Here is a 21,838-nt window from a genome sequence, read left to right on the forward strand (position 1 = left end):
TGCCCATTCTTCAAGAATGTTTTGTAATGCAAAGGTTTAAAGAGGTGACAGTTCCTTGTATCTTGGTGGCAAATAGGATGACAACCAGTTATAGCATTGTGAAGCTTTCTCCCATTATTGGTTATAGAATCCCTAGAAAATTGCAATGGGAGAGACTGTTAAATATTCTTTCTTAGATCATGACATACTTTGAGGTCTCAATATAGTTCTCATAGTCTTCAATTTCTAGATGGGGAAACTGATGTCCAAAAAATGATAGCCTGTGGATCACACAGCAGGTCTGCAACAGAGCTGAGGCTCAGAGCATGGTCCTTTATGCCCCAAGCCAGTGCCAGTTGTCACACCACAGCTAAATGATGAAGGCAATTTTATTCAAGTGCACTCCAACTGCTATTCACCCATAGTCTGCTGCTAGAATAGGAGTTTTATTTTTTGCATTCGTCTGGCAGACAGAATTTCAGAACCAGGGATGGTTTTCCCCTAAGGACTTGAAAGGAAAACCTCCATTATGTTTCTCAAGAAGGCAAAGCAACAAGAAATGCTAATAGCCACAGCAGAGGGTCTCCCCCCTGGGAATGCATGAAGTGTCTGTAACTGAGAGCAAACATCTCTGCACTCTGAGCTGCCACCACTGCAAAGCCTGCCAAGGAAATCTGTGTGGTGAAGACAGCACTAAATCCAGATTTTGAGGAGCCAGCTCCCCTGCCACCTCCACCTTAGTTGTTACAATCCAGATAGCAACTTTTGTGTCCAGTATTTAAATCCACTGCTTAAATTTTAATCAGGAAGCTTCATTTACTCCTTGAGGATGAACCAGGATCCCTGGCAAATGGCAAAAGTCTTCAAGAAGGCTTGCATCACACAGTCAAGGTCAAAAGTCAGATCACCTCTGTGGTCTCTGAGGTACAGCAAGTGATATAAAGATTTTTTTCTTGGCTGGATCTGCCAGGTTTGTCCTGGTGAACCTTGTTGATAACCACCAAGAGGTGACATGCTAGCAGTGTCCCAAACCACACTGAACACTTCCTAGTTATTCATGGCACCTCCATTGTAGCTCAGAGAAACCACAGAGCTCTGCTTTCCTGTGGCTTGTTTTATACCAAAGGACCAGGAGTCAGAGCACTTGGATTCTGTTTCCAGCTTAGGCACTGCCTGCTGTGACCTTAAATGTGTCTCTGTATACTTTGTGCATCTATTTCCTCCATGTAATGCAGAAGTTACGTAAAAAGAGGCATTACTATGCCACAGAGAAATTAAGAAGCCTTGTTCATTAGTTGTTCAAAGTGCCTTGAGCTCCCAAGCTAAGCAGAGGTGATGTGCTGGAGGTTCAAACTCCTGCACAGCAAATGGTGTTGCACATAAGATGGATCATGTTGTTGATTAAGCATTGCTTGATCTGTGGTGCATGGGACCCTTCTCTATTTTATGAGCTCTGCTAGAAGCATTGCCTTCTGGAAGGAGCTGCATTGGAGTGAGAAGATAAAATGCACTCAGGGCCCTATTTGGATGTTAAAAGAGCTGTCTATAGACTTTTGAGTCAGAAGTCTATAGACAGCTCTTCTCTGAGCAGTCTCATCCCACGTGTGTGGCTTCTTAAAAATGAAGGCACAGTAGTCCACCCCAGTCCACAGGCTGGCACAACCAGGCCTTGGGGCTAAGTTTGGAATGCTGTCCTCAGGTCCTCTTGTCTTGCACAACTCTCTCTGATACCCACCTGAGCTTGTGCTTTCTCCTTAATCTGCCTTTCCTTTGATTTCTGTACCTCCTCATTTGGAGTTTGTTCCCTCTCAATCTGTTGCCTGGCTGACCTCTGTGTTACAGCTTCCAGCTCTGCTTTCCACCTGATGTTCCCTGTTAAGGTAATTCTGTGTTGGAGAACGATGTCATCTTTCTTTGGAAGTCTGTGTTCTCAGCAGGGTCAGAGGTGCAAACCGCCCTGGAGCTTTTGCAAAAGGACAGTCATTGTGGATCCTGCTGTGTGAGATAATGCCATTCTGAGAGAAAATGTGTCTCTTGTAACTGCAGCTGGCAACCCAGGAGCTGGAGTCATGCAGATGTTTTTGGTGCAGTGGAGACGAACCGGGGGCATTACACCACACAGCAGCATCAGCAAGCTTGTGGGCTCCAGTGTCTCAGCCAAAACAGCTGAGGAAGACCCCTAGGAGCTGCCTTCTGACTCTTTTCTCCTTCTGTCTCTTTGTTCTGGGAATAAAGGAGGCTCCCACATAGTTAGCCTGTCTCAGACCCAGCAAGCATCTGCCCTGTCCTCTGCTCCCTTTTCCTTCAGCTCCAGATGCCATTTGGCCCCCTGTGTTAGGCACTGCAGAGCAGTGGCTAATTTGGATTTGGATGCTAATTAGAAATGAGCAGATTGAGTGGAAAGCACTTAGCCAGGGTTAATCAGCAGTTAAGTGGCCAGCCCAGACAAGCTCCCAATGGCTGTCCTCAGCCCAGAGGAGTGGGCATGCAGTGTTTCCTGCTGAGTTTACTGAAAACCCAGCTGCCCTGGTCTGTGAAACAGGCCCTTGGCTTGCCTCGCATTGTCCAGCCTGTGCTGGCAAAGACATTTTTGCAGGTCACCTCAGGGGGCTGCATCCTCTTTTCTCACTGCTTTGATGGGATGCTGGAAAGAGACGGGCAGAAAGGGGAACCCAGTTCCCTACCCCAGGGGTGTGCAGACCTTTGATGTCCATTTGGATTACAGTCATTTTCATTTCCAAATGGGAGGGGATGGGGAGGATGCTAGCCACCAGAAGGTAGGGTAGCCTCCAGAAGGTGCAGCATCTCAGAGTCAAGATTCTGTTCATTTCATGGGTAGTCTCTTCTCTGGTACAAGAGAACAGATTTTGTTGTGTATGGTAGATGTATGAAGCTCCTGCCATCACACTGTGCTGCTTCTGGAGCTTTTGGCCCTGGCATTGCAGAAAACTTCCCTTGTGTGTCCCATCCTTGGCACCCAGCCCATAGGTTAAGGACCCTGCTCTGTCCCACATGTCCTGCCAGAGTCATGCATGCTAGGAGAAAAAGCCTCCTGCCCAGGAACCAGAGCAAGGCATCACTGAAGATACAAGAATGAAGGAGCCCCCGGAGGCATTTGGGCTTCTCTTCATCTAGGCATGATAAATAATAGTGGGAGGTAAACCCCCAGAAGTTGAGTCTTGCACCAGCCTGCCATGGATGATGTTCCTAGCACATTCCAAGGCATCATGGAGAGCCTTCTTTTCCTTTGTATATGTGTTCTTTCATGGCTTTATCTTTCAGTTTCATAGCACACCTCCTTGCTCTTACTTAAAAGCAGCAATTAAAGATATCTGTGCTTGCCGTATCTACATCACTCACAAGGTCCAAGATCCCACTTCCAGTTCATTCTCCAGCTTTGGTTTCTGCCCAGGGACCTTTCAAAACACACAGCAGTTTTCACATTGGTTCTTGGACCTGTTTTCTCTTTCTTTTTTGCCTGTTTTATCCATCCCTCTCCTATTGTGTCAGCAGTGTAAAGCAGGTTCTTGACCTTTGCTTTTGTGACACAAAACTACCTTTTTAACACAAAGGTTACAATCTTCAGCCTGGTCATGTCCAATTCATTCCAATCTCCACAAGTCCATATTGAGTTATGTCTATGCACGAGATTTTTCATCTGTCTTACAATATTGCTGTAGGGTGTAAAAGTCTTGTGGCAGCAATAAAAGTGAGCCCTATTGCACATATAGGTTTTTTTATGTAGGTTGATCCTACATAAAAATCTTTTACCTACGTGTTTTATTTTGTTAGGGGAACCAGCATAAGCTGCAAAATCAAATGTGCTTTTTAGCTGGTATAAATTAGATGTACTCTGGCTAAATGACACGTTTGTCATGCTGAGCTGACCTCTTCTCCACAGCTGATTTTTTTTCATGTGTGTCATAGTTTAGTTAAATATATAGCCTAAAGGGGGGTCATCTGCTGCTACTTTTTCCTCTCTCCTGGGGAAATTATTCTACCATCAAGTTGTTCTGATATAAAAGCCCTTGTAGCCAGTTTGCCTTTGGTGATCTTTTTACCTTCCTCTACATTTGCCCCTTCAGATCTCTCAGAGAATCTCTTTAGCCATAATAGCTTTTTTCCATTTTGTCAGACCATCACATTTATCAGGCTGGATTAACACTTCTGTAGTAACACTGATCACTGGTGTATTATGGGTAGTGATAGGAAAAGGGGGAACATTTTTAAATAAAAGAGGGGACATTTAAAGTAGATTTTAAGAGTAAATTCCTTACTTAGAGAATGGTGAGGCACTGGAACAGGCTGCCCAGAGATGTTATGGGTGCCCCATCTGTAGAAGTGTTCTAGGTCATGTTGAATGGGGCCCTGGGCAACCTGATCTAGTGAATGGTATTCCTGCCCATGGCAATGGATTGGGAACTGAATGGACTTTGAGGCTGCTTGCAACTCAACCCATTCTGTGATTTCTATGATTTCTATGATGCCTTACTTTTCAGCCTCCTCCTGAGGCCAGGGGCTGCCCATCTGCCCCTGGCTTGACACGGAGCCTCAGTGGTGGCACAGCGCTGTTGTGAGCGCCCAGGCAGCCTGGGGAGGGTGTTGGAAAAGCAGCAGCTGAGCAGCCCTTCCCTTCCCATCCCCGCAGATAACACGTGCCGCTTTGAGGACGAGAAGATCTGCGGCTTCGTGCAGGACAAGATGGACAACTTTGACTGGACGCGGCAGAACGCGCTGACACAGAACCCCAAGCGCACCGTCAACACGGGGCCCCCCACGGACATCAGCGGCACGCCCGAGGGTCGGCACACGGCTGGGCTTCCTTCGGCTTGGCAGGGAGGGGAGGTGCACACCATCTCCTGACTGGAGCCTCCCAGCTCTGGGAGAAAGCTGATCTGCTTTCTGCTTCACATGGGGTGCAGGGAGCAGGCAGTTAATTTGCATGTTGCTGATTGGAATTAAACACCCAATTAAAACACCCACAACTTTGTTGAAGGGAATAGTGTGAGCATTAGTTCTTGTTGTCAGCTAATTGCCTGATGCCTAATGCTCTTGCACTGTTTGATGCTTGTTTTGAAGAAAAACATGGATAAACAATGAGGAGAATATCTCTAACACCTAGAAATGGCCCTGTCAGTTTTAGCGAGCTGTTTCCTTGAAGGAATTTTCAAGGATGCAAACAGATCTCCTTAGTACCAAGTACAGAAGCATTGAGAGCCCAGACAGGAGCTGCCTATGGGGCAGGAGGAAGCTTCACCTATAGCTGGAGGAGACTGGTGTTATGTATTACCTTAGCTGTGTGTGGAGCATATGCTCCCTGTTTAAGTGGATACTATGTCCCTCTTTCTGTAATAAGAAAAGTAAATTTGTATGCAAACACCTATCTTTGAACTCAGAAAAAAATGGGAAACATCCAATGGCCCGCTAAGGAAATGGTTTCTCCCATTAGTGTTCAGTACACCCAACCTGACTGAGCATTGAAAATGCTGTTAACAAATTAAATGGCTAATCTCTTCCTCCCTGGGCTGTTAACAATTGCTTTGGTATTGTTCTCTTTAGACAACAATATTGTTCAGGCTAGACGTACCAAACCCTCTCTCCCTCTACTTGAGGCAGAGAAATTAGTCTGGAATGGTTTCTCTTTCTGGTGTTCTCCTTGCACAGTGCAGCCAGCTCTGGGGCTCTTTGTCCACCCAGACAGGTGTGCAGGGATTCACCTGCTATGTGTGCCCACAGCAGGTCTGCAGATGCCTGTCTCTCCCATGCTTCCCTAAATACTGTCAGGGCAGGGAGGCACTGGTGGTATCCTGCAAGTGTCCCTGGCTGGGACCACAGTGGGTGCAGAGCAGGTGGGCAGAGCAAGGCCGTGTCTCCCAGAGGAGGGGTGGTGTCCCAGCCACATTGGCATCCCATCATTTGGAGGAAGGGACACCCGGTACATGCTGCCTTTGCCCATCTTTCCCTCTCGTTCTGCAGGTTATTACATGTTCATTGAGGCGTCTCGGCCCCGGGTGACAGGAGACAAAGCCCGGCTCATCAGCCCCCTGTACAACATCACTGCCAAGTATTACTGCGTCTCCTTCTACTACCACATGTACGGGAAGCACATTGGTGAGTCCCCTCTGGGCAAGGGTCAGCTCAGCCTCATGTGGGCTCTTGGGGAACATCTCCAGCCTCTTGCTCCAGCAGCTGTGCCTGTGACTAGCAATTCCAGAGGGTGGGAGTCCTACTCCAGTATTCCAAGCAGCAGGGTGGGCTGCTGCACTCAGATATTGTCCCATAGCCCAGCAATGTCAGAGTTGTGAGGCTGTCACAGCCTGTCCTTGGGGCAGCACTTACAGTCAGTCTGTCCATTGGACAGGAGAAGAGGGTGAAGGGGCTTTGTGAACCAGAGAGCTCTGGGGTGGCCACAGCTACCCCAGGGTGTGCAGGATGTGTGTTCCCCCAGCCAGGCCAGGGGCTGCCTGCTCTGCCTGGCTCCTGTAGGCCTCAAGTGCAGCAAGCACCACAGAAACGCCTGGCACACTAATGAGTTTCCATATCCAGTCAAGGAGCAACTGCTAATTCATCACCTCTTGATTATAATTTCATTAATTTGAATAATAGATGCACTCTTCGCACAGCACACAGGGTTATTAATCACCTGCTGGACTAGAGCCTGACTGCAAAATCAGGGCCCAGGCAGGAATGTGTCCGCCCTTCAATAAGCGGGGTTAATTAACCTCTCTCTGCTCAGCACTGCAGATGTCTTTGGGAGGGAACATGCTCCTGAGTCTGGCCACATCTCTGTGCACATGTGGCACGGCTGAGAGGTTAAACTGCAAAATCTGGGCAAGGCTGAAACCCTGACACCATGAGTGTCGGGGCTAGGAGCTGGGCTGCAGTTCACTGAGCAGGTCTCCATCTATGTCTGTGTTTTGAGGGCTCATATCTGCTCTCTGCACTTGGAATTGGGCTAGGTCAGAGGTGTTTTCACACACCTGGATTCCCCCTGGAGACAGGCTGCTCCATGTTGTAGTCATGCCATCAGTGGCAGCTTGCTCCGGCAGAGCACTGTCAGTGTTGGCTCACACCATATTTTCCTGGAGCTGCTGGTCCTGCTTGGCTGACAGAGTCCAGCTGCTAATGCTGGCTGGCAAACTCAAGTGTTCCCTGCCTTATGGTAAGTCAGCTCTGCTGCCTAATTCCTGCTTGTCTTCTCCTGGAGCCTGGGAAAGGGGTCTCATTCTTTGATGAAGAATGGCCCAGACTGGTGGGATATTGGCAAAAAAAAAAAGATGTGGAGAGAGGAGGCCTCTCTTGCTTTTTTTCTTGTGTCAGATTTCCACATTCATTTCTCAGGTGAAGTAAAAGCTCATCAACATTTTCTTGATTTTGGAAAAGAGCTCGATTTAACAGTTCTTTTGTTAAATGGTCTGTCTGGAGATGGAGTGGACTGGACATGCCAGAGAATCAATTCATTGCAGGGTTTGTTTTTTTCTTTTAGCATTTTAACTCCTTACTAATTTTCTCTACCCACAAATTACCCAAAAGTGATGGTGACTCCTGAGACCTCAGAAAGCCTCTAAGTGCCATTTTCTGTGCCTCAGCTTCAGACACCTTTTATATCTTTTGGTTTTTCCCTTCATACCCAATGGTATAGGCCCTGTTTGATCCCTGTTTTTCCTCTTGTTGTACAAAGGCTGATAAATTTCTGTGAGGTGGATAGACTCCTTAATGCCATGTGATTTCCATGGTGGGTGCTGCTGAGCTGAGAGCAAATTTTAAAATCATACTGATTAGACAGAGATTGAAAGAGAATGAAATGAGAAAAAAGTTCTTTTTCTCTGTGAAATATATGACTTGGTCCAGCAAACCCACCATCTATCTGCCTGCCAATTGAAACTCAGTGCCTTGACACCAGGCTTGATGCCCTTATTGGCTGTTGCCTTATTGGCTGAGAGAACTCTTAGGGTAAAACAAGTTTATTCAGCTCTTCTTCTTCAGCCCTGGGTTAGAGGGGGCTAGAGGACTCAGTAGGACCTCCCCTGTCCTAGGAGGGGGAAAGGAGGAGACAGACCCTGCCCTCCCATCCATCTCACATGTGCAACAATGTCAAGGCACAGGTGGGGTTGCTGCAGTCCTGAGCCATGCCTTGCTTCCCATAGACCCGGCTGTCCCTTGTGCAGTCACAGCCACAGCCCCTGGCTCACTAGTGCCAGCACAGTCCTGCCAAGCCAGGTGCCAGCAAGAGTGTATCAGATTGCTCCTGTCAGCAGAAAATGCCAGCAAGAGGGTGTCTCCCATCCCAAGCCTCTTCCAGCAGCTCCAGCTCCATCGTGGAGCAAACTGAAGCTCTGTCGCTACAAAAAGTAGCCGTATAAAATCCCGACATTTATTTATTTTTTTAATAACTCTTTTATTACCTTTTTCCCCCCCCCACTACAGAACTTGAAAGCTGCTTTACTCTCACAATTTGACTATAAAATATCCGTAGCCATCCAGGCAAATCTTCCCTGGGAGAGTTCCCAGACACTACTCGTTTATAATAGATATGACGAAAGAGAGAAACAGAATACAAATGCACCGGTTGTAGCCATGATATAAAATATTCAGTGACTAGCAGAGTAGGATGCTGTTGAATATCTCTCCGCTGATGAGAGAGCAGGATGAAGGGGAGTTCCCTGGAGGCAGTCCCCATTATTCTAAAGTTATTTGGCCATCTGTTTTTCTTCCTCTGGCCCCCTCTGTAGCAAGCATTCACATTGCCCTATGATCCTGCCAGCCCCAACACAAAAATCAGGGAGGGGAGAAGAAAAGAAATCCTATTTCCACTAGGCATTCAAGAGCAAGAGTGTCTTACTTGCAGCTGGTGTGGAAATGTCAAATGAGGCTCAGTTGGTTGGAGCCTGGTGCTAATGATGCCATAGTCGTGGCATCAATCCTGTGTGGGCCATTCACTTAGGAGTTGGGCCTAATGATCCTTGTGGGTCTCTTCCCACTCAGAATGTTCTGTGTTCTGTGTTTCTGAGGAATTGTTTGCTTTCTTCGGGGGAGGAAACTAGCCATGGCAGCTAGCAAGTATTTGCCAAGTTCAAAAAGCCTCTTTGTCAGGTTGTCTGGGAGCAAATCCTCAAGTCCTTGCTTCAGCCATCAGACTCCTCTTCCTCCCTTCCCGGGGGCTGCCTCAGAGGGGGATGCTTTAAGAGGACAGTTTTCCTGACAGACTAGTTCCACCACAGTCCCCTGCCACCTTTCTTTCATGCCTCCTAACTCAGTGGTAGCCAGGTTATGATCTGTGCAGCCTCCTGCTCACTTATGGATGCTGCTGCAAGCAAGAGATGTCTTCATGGTCAGCTCACAGTGTGAAGGTTGCTGAGAGAGACATGGAAATTTCAGCCACTGAATGGAGAGTTATGGGTGTGATTGTTCCAGTGCTGACACAGACCTTATGTAACCACCCCAGCTAAGTCTGGTCTGTGTATAATCTGAATGGGAAGCTTCCAATAAAATTATAAAGTTCTCATTGCTTTCTACAGCTTCTTGAGGAAGGAAAGGGGGTGAAAAGTGCCAATCCATGAATGCCATGACAGGATGCATGGGAATGCTTCAAAGCTGCATCAGGGGAGGATCAAATTTATTTTTTGAAAGGGTCGTGAGACACTGTAATGGGCTTCCTAGAGAGGTGATCCAAGTGGTCAGGTGGTTGTAGGTCCTTTTCAATTTTTTTTTCTTTTCATTTCCCTTTTCTTTTTTTTCTCTTCTACTCTATTCCATGAGGAACAGTGCTGGGGACTGATTGAGAAGGATTTTGAATCTGAATCACTGGAAACAATGAGACCTGATCAGATTGCTTGCTGCAGCATCTGAGCTCAAGAAAGCCGTGGCTGTTTCACAGAGGGAATTGTGTTGTGGGCACGCCACTTACACAGGCAGTGCCACCACTGAAGCCCTCCTGCTGAGGAGGAATCACAGGTCTGGAAGGCCTGCCGAACTGAATTGCTTCTTTACTTCTTCAGCTCAGATCAGACAATCAGTGCAGAGTGTGTCCAATAGGCTGTGGTGGATGATCACACATAGGAGCCAGTGGGTGCCATGTGGCTTGTTTCTGACAAGTCATGTTAGCCAGATCTGTCAGGTCACACAGATTGAGAGGTACCAGTTCTGTCATTGAAAAAGCAGCTTGAACCACAAAGGCATCATTTTTGTGAGATTCACCACCATAGGTCCCTCGTTCCTACCCAAACTTTGTTTATAAACACATCACCCTGCCACTGCACAGTAATGCAGGTGGCACTCTGGAGGTAGCTGTGTTCTTTTGGATACATGAAGTTTGCCTTACATAGAAATATAGAAATATAGAAGTTTGCCTTATATAGAAATGTGTCATTCATTAAATCCATGCCTTTATCTCAATACAATTACTCTACACAATAGGGATTACATCACTGGATTGATTGAGGAGAGGCTGATTTTCCTCATGAGTATGATTCACTTCCCTCTAGGCTCTTGAAAACAAGTTGCAGTTAGAGTTAAGTGAAGAGTTTGTAATGAAAAAGTGCATTCAGTTTTTTTAATGTTCATCCTTTTTCCACTTACTCAGATGTGGTTTTGGCCATTGATAAATTCCTATTTGACTAATGATCTATAAAAGATCCAGCACCTTCCTGCGGGCTGTGGTGTGGACCCTTTGGAAGGATTGTGGTCTCTTTTAGTAGTATCTGCATGGGTTTTTTGGGAGGTTAGTCAAATACCATGATGATGAGCAAGGATTGTAAATACCCAGCAAGAAGACCATGTATTCGTAAAGTGTCATTCAGCCTCTGTAAGTTCAATACAGTGTCTCTGAAGCGAAGACAGATTAAGTCATTGTTTCTCTAAAGAATTCTGTGAACTTTGGATTAGAGGCATGGATTTAAAGATTATTAAGACCCAATAGCACTGATACATCATCTAATCAAATTTCCTGCATAACCAAGGCCAGAGAATTCTCTTCACTTACTTTTGCTGGAGCCCAGTAAATACTATGTGTCTATACCTTCATTAGATGTTTACTTACAAAGACCACCAATATTTGATATGTAGGATTGGAACATCCCTAAGCCAAAGAGTTTAACATCTAAAGAAGAAGACGTGGAGGTGAAGGAAAGGTGTTCAGATGTGGATTGGCTACATGTAATTTTCATTCCACAAACATTGTGTCTTCATGTTGATGCAGGCATTCTGTTTAGTACCTTGAATGTGGGTTCACTGATCCCTGCTTTTCCTTGTCCCTCACTAAAAGGGTATCACTGAATCAAGTTCCCAGCGCAGAGAGGCACTGAAATGTTACTTTCTTCAAAAACCCTCCTCTGTCTTACCAGTTGAATGTCTGACTACTTTCCTGCTGCAGACTTTGTTGGGAAGGTTGCTGGAGCACAGATTGCTGGCATCCATTCATTTGTAGCTGCCCTGAATCCCCACAGATTTTCTTTGCTCCTGATCACCTGATTGGAGACAGTTATTCCTCTGATGGACACTTGCTGCGATCCCCCCTCCCTTCGCTCAGCAGAACATCTTTCCATTCAGACTTCAATCACAGCAGCAGCCTTCTGCAAAGCTGAGGAGCTGTAAGGATACACTGCAACCTGATCATCTCCTGAGACATCAGGTGTTGCGTCAATTATTCAGACTGTGAAATTGATAAATACAAAACTTAACACACCCTGAAGAGGAAACAGGAGCTCTCAGAGCATATCCAGCTACTTCTTCAGCATTCCTTTGTCACTCTTCTATTCTCTTCACAGACCATTAATTATTTCACTGTTGGTCATTGCAGGTGCACATCTGGACGCTCCCCTGAGTGTTCTGACAGGAGAAAGGCTATGGGGACAGAGTGCAAACCATGATACCCTACTTGTGCATCTATCCCTATCTGTACTTGAACTTCAACCAGACATGATTTTGTAATGTATGGAAATGCATCCCAGAAAATCAAAGAAATGCTCAACAAGTGTCAGTCACCACCATCAATTCTAGGAGTGACTTTGTCTCCCAAAGAGAGCTCTGCAAGGATGACAGGCACCCCAACACTTGAAGGAGTTTGCAGTTGCAGGTTTGGAGTCTCACTGTCTCAGCTAGTTGCCTTGGAGTTTTGCGGTGCAAAACCACAGGGCATGAAGTGGGAAAAGTCTCTTGCTACAATGCATCCTGTAATGCATCCCAGCTATAAGGAGCTCAAAGCTGGGAGCGCAGCCTTTTCTAACAAACAGACTTCCTGCAGCAAATCACTTTCAAGGCCTGAACCATTCATCCACTCACATCTCCCTGGGTCAGGCAGAAGATGAGACCAGAGAACAGCTTTTGAGTGGTATCCTCAGTTCAGCAGGAAGAAATGTGATCTCAGCTCCTTTGCTGTCTCACTGGCTTCAGCATTGCAGGAAAACAGCCCATCTGCTCCAAGCCCTGCAGCTGCTGTGCTTGACTCCCAGGACTGAGACACCACAGACAGGGTGATGATGGGGATATAGGGAAATTGTTAATAGGGATAGAGAGGAGACAGGCAAAATTTTCCTCAGCATAAGTACATCAGTGTCTGCAGGGGTTTTGTCAGCAGGCCTTTCACACACATCTTTTGTATTTTGGGCATTTGGGAGGCTCCCTCCTTTCTTGCTGAGGTCTTTGCAAAGCCTGTCCTCAGAAGGGAGACAGGCAGAGTCCCCTGTCTGGCTGTTGTGCTCTTTTAAACCTGGCAGTGTCTATGAAGCAGACTTTGTTTCAGCTCGTCGGAGAGTGCTGAGCACAGTGCGTGCTCTCAGCCTGAGAGCTGAGCGCATGAATTCCGCAAAGGACCCAGCTGTCTCTGGTGCCAAAGATCAAAGGGCCCCTTATCAAAGCTGGGAGGAGAGAGAGCATTGCCTGAAGGCATCTGGGCATGTCATGAAACAGAGGGTGAACAAGGAGCAAACAGACCTCACAAATGCACTATGGTTCACTCTGCTTCTTGAGTCTACAAAATTGGTGGGAAAAGTTGCCTATACATGAGCTACTTCTTGCTAGGTTTATCTGTCTTGTTTTGAAAAGGCAGATGTCTGCTAAGGAAGGCAGGAGCTCTCTTGAATTGGAAAATGTAAACCCCCTCCCTCCGAATTATTACAGTTTTGAACTTAAGGAGCTGTCAGGCAAAGATATGGGAGTAGGAATAACAGTTCTTTGTTAGGAAAAATAGCAAATGAGAAAACAAATAAAATTGCAGTAATGCCGAACAACACTGACAGAGCCAGAATATGACCTGACACTGTTGGTCAAGATGTTGGTAGCAGTCCGATTAAATGGTGGCTGCAGTCCTCCTGGAGTGGCAGATGTAGTTCTGTTGGACCAGAGATCCTGTGGAAGGGTGGAGTTTTCCTCTGAAGGGCCAATGGTGGTGCAGAGGGGCCTGGTCTTTCTCTGGGAATCCAGGGGGGAAAGGCTGCTCTCATGTTCCAAATCTCAGATTATATCTGGGCAGTAATGCTTGGCTCCTCCCCCTGGGTGGAGCATCTCACAAGGGGATGATATAATTTTATCAGTCATGCAGTGAAACTCAGTGGCCCGTTAAAAGAAAATATCTCCCCAGAGGGAGGATTGGTCTGGAAGAGATAAAGAAAACTGCCCTACCTGTTTTTAACAGCTGGCCCAATTAACAGAAGATGACTGCCCCACCTCCAACAGACGGCAATAGAATACACCCCCCCCAGCCACATCATGCATTTGTAACCTAAGACATTATCAAACTCTTAATTTTAATTGTTGGACTTGATATTGAGGGTCTTTTCCAATGTAAACAATTCTATGATTTTCCCCCAGGCTGGCCTCTCCTCTGTAAGGCAGCACTTCTGGGGACCTGCAGCTACAGTAGGAAAGAGGGAAGGAGCTGCCCCCATCAGCATCTTCCCATCCTGCTTGCCAGCAGCTGCACAGAGAAATGATGAGAGCATCCATTTCCCTACCCAGCACCTGGGTCAGCAGCAGCACTGGACTCCTACACAGCCCCAACAAGTGACCAGCTCTGAACTTACCGCTGAGTCACCCTCCCTGTGCCCTCCCTCTGCTTTGTTCTAGCTGCATATCAGATGGGCCTTTGTACTTCTGAGATAGCATAAATTTAACATGATGGAGTGTATGGAGTGTGGAGATCTTTTTTCTCCCTCTTTTGAATTTCTTAAACCACATCCTGTTGCCCACACATAGAAAGCCTGTTACTGGTCACAGTTTCTCAGGGAATTTTCCATGAAAAGGGGTGCCGGGATTTTGTTCTATAAACACAGTATCAAAGATGGAAGTCTTGTATCATTCATCTCTCTATGCTAACAGTTTCTCTAATTAGACTGGTGGATCAAATGAGCAAAGGAGCTCAAGCATAGCTCCATTGTGAGTCTGCTCCTGCCATATCACCATCTGCTCTCTATGTACACAGACAGGTGGGGATATGCTGGAGAGAAGGAGCTATAGCTGTAGCTTCCCTGCCTTCCTCCCATTATTCCCCATCATGAGACAGCCACGACAATACCACTGCACTTACCCCACTGTCTGCAGGACCCAGATCCCCCCTGCCCAGTGTGTCTCCCCAGGAGCCCAGCCATATGTCTGCTTTGCCTTTTTAGAGTGTTGTTGCTTCTCTGCTGGCACATTCCCTCCATCCCGAAGTTCCCGTACATGCCAGACTGGTCAAATAGATAGTGATGGATCATAGATCAATCTGTGCAATTGGCTTTGCCATGTCAGGGAATATTGCTTCAAGCCCAGCCTCATTTGATGATGGTTTAGGAGGTCAGAGGTGGAAATGTGTTTGTTTCTTTGGGTTTTTGAAATCCACAGTTAACTCCAAAGAAAATTCCCTGTAGCTATATATAAGTAATTTTCGCAGGTTTGCTGTAGGGGAAACATTGCCAATCAGAACTTACTTTATTGCTGTTTATATCCCCAGAAAGTCCTAGATACAACAGGAAACAGGAGGCTTTGATTCCCCTGATTCCTTTCTCCACAGCCTCCCTACTGTACCAGAGCACTGAGTGTCCCAGAGCAATCAGCAGGCAGCACAGGCTGAATGTTCTCCATGCCCCAATGCAGATGTCTTGGGAGTACAGGTGGGATCATGGAGCTTTCCAAACTCTGAGCAGGATGAGCTCTCTGAACCCTCCTGCTCTGAAGTTAGCTAAGCAGTGGCTGCAGAAACAGGTCTGTGTAGTGACCCTAGGACTGGACAGAGGGGACCCTGCACACCAAGCTGAGAACAGTGACAGGCATGTAGAAATAGAAGTTCTCTGCAGTCAGAAGTGGAAAGCAGCCTAGAGGCTTTAATTGTCTTACTCCTCATATGTTAATGTGTGAAGCATCCTGAGAGACTGTGAATGAGTAAATACATCCTACCATGGCACAAAGACAGCTTACATTCCTAGAAATTATGAGTCAGTACCACCTGGTATTATTTCTGCATCTCTATCTGTGCTACAATTGTTTTTCTACCCTCTGCTCTCTAGCTCTCAGAGCAATAACTTTCCCCCCAGCTCTGTAACCACCCTGATGCTGACTGCTATTCATTAGCATCCATTTAAATGAGAGGGAGAGAGACCTGTGTTTGTTGTGGAGATTATAAACAGTAATAGGTTCTTTCTGGAGACTGTCACTGACTCCTGGTATTTGCCTACACTGAGCTTTGGGCTTTTGGTTTCTGATCAGTGGCATTAACATTAAACACTCAAAGAAGTGCTCAGAGCCCCTGTTAGAAAATGTAAGAGCTCTTTTCTCCCTGGATTGGTTTTAACCCTCATTTTGGGTCTACAGATGACTCTGCTAAGCTGTGCAAGGTCTAAGTCCTCTCCACACCGTGAATCTCTTTCTAGTTACTGGATATCTCTTGCAATCAGTCAGCTTCTTGCCTCAATCTGTCTGGTCTGGACTGGAAATGCCATGGGAATTTCTATGGGGACTTTCAGCCCTGAATTCCCAGTTGGGTGCCAAATCTAAAGTGGAGCTGCAGCTGGGAATTCTCATCCATAGCTGATCTCCTGAGACTGCCCCATACTGGAGCAAGGATCTTACAGGAGTGCAGCAGGCAGATGCAGTGAAACCATCCCGTGTGCCAGCTCGAGGCTGTGGATCCAACAGCCTTCCCTACCCATCCCACGGAGCTCTGCTGCACTTGGCATGGCACCCCATCTCTCAGTGCCTAATGTCATCCTCCCTTTGCTTCCTGACTGCTCCAGCTGGCTGCCTTCCATCTGAGCCATGTAAACTGAGCTGTACCTTAGCCTTTTCCTCACCCCATCCCCTGCATTAACTCCCCAAGAGAGCTCTTGAGGAACCCTCTACCTTCTCTGCCATCCCACACCAACTGTGCTGTTGGCCCTGCCCCTGCAGGCCCTGCATCCCTCCCAGATCTCCCTGCACCAGCTCTTCTGGAGCTACTCTGCAATTCAGCATGACAGTCAAGTCCCCCTCCTGTGGTAACTGAGTGAATACTTTTTTTTTTGTTGTGTGAAGGTAACATTTAAAGGCATCCCTTGGGTTATTCTATCTGGCAGCACAGCTGGTCTTTTGTGTGAGTGCCAGTCTTTTGAAATGCCAGCTCTGGTCTTCAAGGCAGCCAGCAGAAGGTACAGCTGGCTTTGCCTGTAATTAATTCCTCATCACTCATCACTTGCCTTTATTCTCCCTTTTGACTGGGAAGAAAGAATAATACAGATTACAAGACAAATGCAAAGATTGCCGTGTATGGGAAGAGGTAACAACAGGATTCTTGATGTCCTGGGATTTCCCTTTTGTTTGTCTTTCTCTGGTTGGCTGAAGAGATATAGCAGTAGATAGATGATCTAACTTTTTGTGTGCCTCACCAGCAGGTGCCCTTAGAAAGTGCCAGGCAGGGGAGATGGGGAAGGGGCAACAAGGAGAGAAATAGGGAACAAAACTGTCCAGCTGGCTTTGGACTCTGATAGAGGAAACCAGGCATGGCTGCAGTGTGAAACCAGGCAAAAAAGGTGACTGCAGCTACTGGCACTGATGGGTCTTTCTCATCTCCACTGATGAGGCGTTAGAGAGCAGGTCACAGTTCGGTTCTTCTTCAGATTGTAGGCACTGGAAAGGAAGATGACTTGGAGATTCCCATAGTCCACGTCTGCAGTGTTTCATGGCTCTGCCTAGAGTGCAGATCTGAAGGTTCATTTACAGGTACCTCCATCACAGGCTATGTGCCCTTAAATTTACTGGCCACTTGTGGCAGACTGACAGGCGGTAGAAGGGTGTAAAGTAGAAGAGCTGCACAAATTTAACATTTACAACACTGTGGACTCAGTTCAGATGGGATAGAGGTTTCATCACTGTTTCACGTCCAGGAGCCACTTCCATCCCTCCCAGAAGCATATTCCTAGTAACAGTGTTACTGGAAAATGTAGGTATTGTAGTTCCTTCTCAGTCTCAGGAAACCTCTGTAACTTAGCAGGGATTGCAGGTAGGGCTGTGAGAGCTGGCTGCCCTTCACAACTCTGACTGACTTCTAAGAGAGCCATGGGATTGCTGCTCCTCTGTTTTGACCTTCAGTTTTCCATGTGTACACAGTAGTGAAACACTGCATGTTGTGAGTAGATAAGGGAGATTCCTTTCCAATTGTAAACCATTTGAAGAATGCCTGCTCATATTCAGTATTGTTGTATTAGGGAATTCGGGGGCCAAAAGGTTGTTTTTCCTGATGCTGCAAGAACACGGAGCTGTCAGCCAGGATGTGCTCAGGCTTGGTTTGGGTTTAGGCCAGGCATTCACAACCAGTGCTTTGGAGGCACTAATTTGCATTCCAGATGCTTCTCTGGGTTTCTTTCTATCTCGCCTTTGCTTTTTTCCTAGGGCATCAAAGTTCGTTTGCTGCGTGATTTGTCCCAGTGCTGACTACTCAGCCAGGCTATTGTGCAGCAAATCCTAGCTACAAGTCCCCAAATGAGGATAGAATAGACAATGGTTGTTTTTAATCCTTGCTTGCTAGCAGCTCCATATTAATTCTTCATTTGCTCTCAATCCCTCACCTCACGGGCCCTGGTGTCTGTAATTAGCTGCTCTGAACACACTCCTGTTGACATTGATCTGTGGGGTTATACAGTTCCTGCCTGAGCTTTCAGTTTGGACAAGGGGCTCCATGAGGGCTGGGAATCCTTAGAGAGACTTTCCTTCATGGGAAGCTGCTGAGGGCAGGAAGTTGCCAAGAAATCAGCAGCTCAAAGCTGGTTTTGCCAGAGATTCCTATAGTGACTTTTCTTATCTGTGGCACTGGGTTTCCAGGAGGGAGGTCTCACTGGCTTGGATCTCCCGAGGTTGTGCAGTGCCAGCTGGTCAAGAGAGAGAGAGAAAGAAGCGATTTTTATCCTTGCCCTAGGGTATGGTGTGCATCCCAAACTGAGTACCACCAGGGAAGGGGATTGGATATGCTGTCTATGTCCTGTCAGGACTTCATCTAGTCTTCTCAGCTTGCCTTTCAGTTAGTGCTTTTAAATATTTCCAGAAAAAAATGTGTTTTCTATCCTCATTTCACTAAATTATATACATATTTCATTTTTTAACCTTTCCTTGCAAGTCATTCACTAAGAATCTAAACATTCCATCATCTTTATCATGATCTGAACTCCCTGCAATGTATCTCTCAGGTTTTGACAGCCAGGTGCTTGATGGGAGTGTTTCCAGGTGCCTGTCCTTCACCCAGTGCCCCTAGGGTGGATGTGCCAAGAAAGAAGGATTTGGGGGGATCATGTAGGAGGGAGGTTATACAGGAAAGTCTGTTTCCCCATCTCTTCCTCTGACCTCATTCTGCTGCTTTTCCAAAGGGCAGAGCCATGTGGGAAGGCAGCATCCCAAGTGCAGATAGACTACAGATGGATAAGTAAGGGTTACTATTTCCTCCATACTCTCAGGTGTAATATAGCTGTGTATGGAGACCAGAAACCCTGATGAGCAACAGCATGACTAGACTTGTGATTGATTGATTTCTTGAGAAAAAAAAAAGTGTTTCAGGTCAACCCTGACTGAATGTTTAACTCTGAATGTTTTTCACTGAAGCAAAAAAGGAAAATAAGTAATCTGAGGGCATGCTAACAAAATGTTTCAGTAAGACAAACTGAGATGGTTTTGTGAGTGGGTGTAGGGTAGGAAGCTGTGACACTGTTTTCAAAGTGAGAACTGGAAATGCTTTGAGATTTGTTGGCTTTGATTTTGGTTTAATGATAGACAAAACCTTTTGGGAATTGTTTTGTTTTTTTTTTTTTTGAAAGAACTTGAAGTCAGCATTGATTTGCAGGATGTTTGTGAACCTCTGAAAACATTGGGCTGGGATGGTACCAGGTGGTGTGGAACAGGCAACACTGGTGCTTCAAAGAACAGCTGCTCACTCCAAGGCTGCTCCCAGGGCAAGTGGTGAATGGGGACACTGGTTATATTTCCACAGCTGATGGCCAGGGAAAGAGCAGGGAGAGCCCTGTTAGCTGCACTGCATATTTCAGGTGTCAGTGGTGAACAGGGGGAGGCAAATACGTGTTCTGGTTTCCCCATTTCAAGTGGAATGTGGAGAAATTGGTGAGGCCCAGCAGAAGGGCAGCAGGATGGTCAAGGGCCAGGAGCAGAAGTCCTTAGGAAGAGAAGTTAAGGGAGCTGGACTTGCTCAGTCTGGCAAAGAGGAGGTTGCTGTCAGCCATTGGCCCCCAGCTGTTTCAAGGGCAAATTCAAAGATAATGGAACCAAAATCTTTTCATAGTATTAGATTATATGACGAGGAACAGTGTCCACAACTGGTAGTGCTGGATGTTCATACTGGACAGTAGAAGAACTTGCTTTCCTCAGGGAAGTTCAAGATTGGCCAGGCAAAACCATGCTGCCTTCATGGACAGCAGGAGACAGCTTCAAGCAGGAGGTCCCTGGCAGCTAGCATTTCTGCCAGCCCCTTCTCATGCCACCCCAGCCATGCTGCACACTGCTTCTTCCTCATCCTGCCCCTCTTTATCTGGGTCCGTGCTTCCCTAGGAAAGGCCAGGTGGATGAAACATTGCCAGTGGCACTTACCCATGGACATGGGAGGAAGCTGGCTCCCCTCAGAGATGGCCACTGCGGCTCTGCAGGATGTCCCTGTGCCAGCTGGGGCTTACTGCCATGGATTGGGGCTGAGCCCAGAGCTGTGCCAGGAGCCAGCCCAGCAGGCAGGCTTGGCTGCCTGCCTCAGCATGCCCAGAGGGCTGTTTCTCTCCTACAGGCTCCCTGAACCTGCTGGTTCGCGTGCGGAACAAGCGAGCCATCGACACCCAGGTCTGGTCCCTCAGTGGCAATCGGGGCAACGTGTGGCAGCAAGCACATGTGCCCATCAACCCCCCTGGGCCCTTCCAGGTAAGCCAAGCCCACAGTCAAGGAGCCACCTGCCCTGTCCATGGGCCATGGATGTAGATTTCCTGGCAGACGTCTTCCTCTGAAGCACAAGGGCTGGTGGGGCACAAGGGAGGGCACTGGGAGCTCTTGTGAAAATGAGCTGGGCACTCTGCATGTGCTCATCGAATTGTTCATGTGTACCCAGACAGTGGGCTGCTTTTATGGCTGAGGTTTTTACCCAACAGGCTACTTTGCTGTTGTAGAGTTGCTTGTGAGAGCTGCCCTGTACAGGCTGGTTAAGTTGTGGCACTGTGGCAAAATGCCCAGTGTGTTTTTGGACACTTCAAAATAGTAAATAAGAATGTAGTTACTCTTGAAAGTTCTGTTCGGTATTGGTTGGCTTGTTAGAGCAGGACATGTAATAAAGCAGAGCTCTAATGCTCATTTACTACTGCACAGACGCTCAGTACAAAGAGGTTGGTCCCATAAACAGTGGGATCTGGCTTTCCAGAGCCTATGAATATTGGAGAAACGGGAAGGAAATAATTCTTTTAGGGGCCTGATAAGATCTTCTCTGTGTCCTGCTGACTTCTGCAAAGCCCTGCAGTGCAGGAGGGGCCCTCCACACTGCAGCCTCACGCTGGGCTCTCTCCCATGCTCTGCTTGTAGATCATCTTTGAAGGTGTCCGGGGCACCAGCTACGAGGGGGACATTGCCATCGATGACGTCACTCTGAAAAAGGGAGACTGCCCAAGGAAGCCAATTGGACCGAATAAGGGTGAGACTGTGCCTGCCTCAGAGGCAAACAAGCTGGCAGGAGTGCATTCACACACTGCACAGCTGATTTCAGAGCACGCTGATGTGTTGGTGGGACTCAACGGGGTGGTTGACCCCACCAGCAGGAGTCACCAGAGGGGCTGTCAGACTCTTGGGCTTGTTCTATGCAGTCGAGAGTTAGCAAGAGTCAAAAGAACAACCACAACCAGGAGGTGTCATCCCCAATAAGATAAGGACTTCTGCAATACCTCATTTCCTGGAAACTCTAGTTATGGAAAGGAGAGGGACCTTCTGCAGTCTTTAATGGCCTTTGTAGTGTTAAGTCAGTCCTACTCTAAGAAAAAAAACAATCTGCTCTTTGGAACATGGGAGGACTCTGCTGCTTTCCTATCTGAGCAGAGTGGCACAGCCAGGCTAAATCCCACCAGCCCCTTTCTAGTCCACCACATAAAGTGATGCCAGCACTGCAGTGATGGAGACAACTCCACTGTTGGGTGCACCATGCATTGCAGCCACGGCGAGGTGTGTGTAAACAGTACGTAGGCATGGGGTGGGAATTCCTGGTGTGCCTTCTGCCCTAGTCCTGCCTGTGCCCTTGATAGTATGCTCCAGCTGGGTCAGAGAGCAGATGTTCAGGGTATGCAAACCAGAGCTAGACAGGCACCTGAGAACAAGCTTCAGTTTGTTTTATTTATTTTTGAAGCAAGAAAAACTTCAAAGAGTCACTTCTAGCAATTTTCTTAACTCCAGAGGT

At 47.1% G+C, this 21,838-nt stretch overlaps 1 protein-coding gene across 4 annotated transcripts in view; it reads left to right on the forward strand.

The window, feature by feature from the left end:
• Nucleotides 1-21,838, forward strand: part of MDGA1 (MAM domain containing glycosylphosphatidylinositol anchor 1) — a 148,552-nt gene that overhangs the window by 116,984 nt on the left and 9,730 nt on the right. For all 4 annotated transcript variants that reach the window (XM_074538622.1, XM_074538623.1, XM_074538624.1 and 1 more), the window contains exons 14-17: nucleotides 4,628-4,780; nucleotides 5,956-6,090; nucleotides 20,198-20,328; nucleotides 20,977-21,085. In XM_074538622.1, coding sequence (XP_074394723.1) covers nucleotides 4,628-4,780; nucleotides 5,956-6,090; nucleotides 20,198-20,328; nucleotides 20,977-21,085 — 528 coding nt within the window. The remainder of the gene's footprint in view (nucleotides 1-4,627; nucleotides 4,781-5,955; nucleotides 6,091-20,197; nucleotides 20,329-20,976; nucleotides 21,086-21,838) is intronic.

This window comes from Zonotrichia albicollis, chromosome 3 (assembly GCF_047830755.1).
Source record: "Zonotrichia albicollis isolate bZonAlb1 chromosome 3, bZonAlb1.hap1, whole genome shotgun sequence".
In the NCBI taxonomy this organism is placed as follows: Eukaryota; Metazoa; Chordata; class Aves; order Passeriformes; family Passerellidae; genus Zonotrichia; species Zonotrichia albicollis.